This window comes from Pundamilia nyererei, unplaced genomic scaffold (genome assembly GCF_000239375.1).
Source record: "Pundamilia nyererei isolate P.nyererei 1_Seehausen unplaced genomic scaffold, PunNye1.0 scaffold00321, whole genome shotgun sequence".
In the NCBI taxonomy this organism is placed as follows: Eukaryota; Metazoa; Chordata; class Actinopteri; order Cichliformes; family Cichlidae; genus Pundamilia; species Pundamilia nyererei.
In genome coordinates, this window is record NW_005187722.1 from 444,734 (window position 1) to 447,316 (window position 2,583).

At 39.1% G+C, this 2,583-nt stretch overlaps 1 gene segment (V, D, J or C); it reads right to left on the reverse strand.

Moving 5' to 3' along the window:
- Nucleotides 1-480: 480 nt before the first annotated feature.
- LOC106456505 (Ig heavy chain V-III region HIL-like) lies at nt 481-1,014 on the reverse strand. The segment is given in 2 exon segments: nt 481-797; nt 935-1,014. Coding segments are annotated over 2 exon segments (363 nt in total).
- Between the last annotated feature and the right edge of the window lie 1,569 nt (nt 1,015-2,583).

Sequence of the window (2,583 nt, forward strand, 5' to 3'; positions counted from 1 at the left end):
CTGTGTACAAGTCCTCTGTTGTCATACACCCTTGGCTCCTACGAATCTAGAACCTGTCTGATCTGGTCCATATTTCCCTTCTGTCCTCGTACTGTGGTTAAAAGTAGCTATACTGCCCGGACTACAGGCAAAGAAGGCAAGAAGTAGCACTAACAGGTCTAGTATTGCACCACCAGTGTTACATATGTATAGCAGAATATATAGATAGAGAGATAGAGAGATAGATCTATCTATATCTCTATCTATCTATCTATATCTATCTATATATCATTATGAATTAGGAAAAGTAACCTATAAATAATGTTTACGAGAACTGGAATTAATAATCAGGTTTATTTCCAGATTATGTTTCAATGTTATGTATTGACTTATTATGTTGATCTGAAATCATCAGTGGTCTGAGAGCTCCTCCTCTGGTGGTTTCATGTTAGAACTGTTCAGTGAGGGGTTTTTGTTCAGCTCTAGTGAAGGGTTGTGTTACTATGGCTCTCCAGTGCAATAACAGACAGCAGAGTCCTCTGGCTTGAGGTTGGAAAGGCTCAGATGCACCATGCTGTTGCTGTTGTCTCTGGTGATTTCTATACGTCCTTGCACACTGCTGGCATAAACAGTTTTACTTGCATCATACCAGATTGCTCCCATCCATTCTAGCGTCTTTCCTGCTGGTTGTCTGATCCAGTGCATTCCATACTGGCCAAAGTCAAAACCAGACCCTCTACAGGAAAGACTGAGGGCTTCCTGAGGCTTTTTCAACACTGACGTGGAGGGAATGGACTCCAAAGCCTGACCATTTAAACCTGGAAAGAACCAGAGAGATGAGTAACTGGGAGAAAAGAGTCACTTCATAAATTAACAGAAAATAATAATAATAATAATAATAATAATAATAATAATAATAATAATAATGAGTCAGTTATAAAATTATATGACTTACAGGGTAGACAGAGCACTGTCACCAGAGCAGAGAGTCTGAGCATCATCTTGAAAGTGAAGTTGTGAAGGAAGTGCTTCCCATTAGACAAGATAACAGCCAGGCCCTACGAGGACAGAAGTAAGCCATCTAAATTTTATTAGGGAGGGACTAAAATGTCAGGCTTAAAAATTATTCAAATACATCTTTAAAAAAGTTTGAAGGTGCGATGTAGTATACACACGTGTACACACAAAAACATCTATAAAGGCAGACACATCTCATATTATCTTTTAAAAAATACTACCTGGGATAGAAGTGAAGTTAAATGATTCAATTAACATTAATTTATGCTTATTACATCAAACCTATTATTACTAATTTAATTATGTCCTGTTGATTTTTAAGTGACATTTTATTTCTTCTTATTGTGCTGATCTGAAATCACATCTCTTGAATGTGCCATGATTCTCTCTTTCTATCTTTTTTTTTGTATTCCTCTAAAATGGTTGTTCAATGTTTTTCAATATTGTTTTTCATGATAATCAAAAGTATTTTTTATATTCTAAAAGTATGCATTCATAGACAATAAACACAGGTGTTATTGTGACAGTGAGTTGAACATCATATTTTTGATCATCTGTTGGCCCCTGTAGGTTCTTGTGAAACTGTATGGCTGAAGGTTTTTGTAAAGCGTCTGTCATTACTTAAACCACTGTTTGTCTTTCACACAGTAATACACAGCAGAGTCCTCTGGTTTTAGGATGGAAGTGTCAGATTCTTTCCAAGCTCCTTAGACTCTCAGATATGTCATGCTGTTGCCGTTGCTGTTGTCTTTGGTCAATTTCTATATGTCCACTCAAACTGCTCACATATTTGCCTCTTCTGGAATCTGAGTAGCCTTCTCCTATCCATTCCAGTTTTTTTTCTGCTTGTTGTCTTATACCATACATAGAACAGCAGCTAAATGTGAAACAAGATCCTCTACAGGAGAGACTGAGAGTCTCCCCAGGTCTCTTCACTACAGGATTGGAAGGGATGGACTCCATACTGTGACCTGTAACACTGAAAAGATGAAAACAGGCAGGAACAAGTGAGACATATAACTGCAAAATGTTAAATATCATTAACTGACCATCAATCAGTTTGTCCTGGTACGTAATGAAATAGTAAGCAGCACATGAACTCAGGGGGAAGTGAAAAAGTGATCAATGAGGTTCAACACAAATGTTATGGCAAAGAGGAGCCAGGACACTGGAACCTCTGTAGCCAACTTCCAAAACTATGTGACGTGCCCTCTGAAGGTCGACAAGAAGATGTGAATCCTGCATGCATTACAGATAAGGTGACTGTAATGCAGAATCATGTCAGGTGCTGGGGGTGTCCTATTTTTCATACTAGAAACCCTTTTGTTGATGTCTGCAACTGTGATTCCCACCCAGTGACATAATTCAGGAACTCAGTGGTGATGTGGTGTACAACACTGGAGGCTAACTTCAGGCCACTGGCACAAATCACCATCAAGTGTGGGATCTATGATGGAGATGTCCTGTCCCCACTGCTGTTCTGCATAGGCCTGCAAGCATCACCCACCTGCTCTACATGGGTGACATCAAGCTGTATAGCAAGAGCGATAGAGACATCGATTCACTGATCCATACCAGTAGGATCTA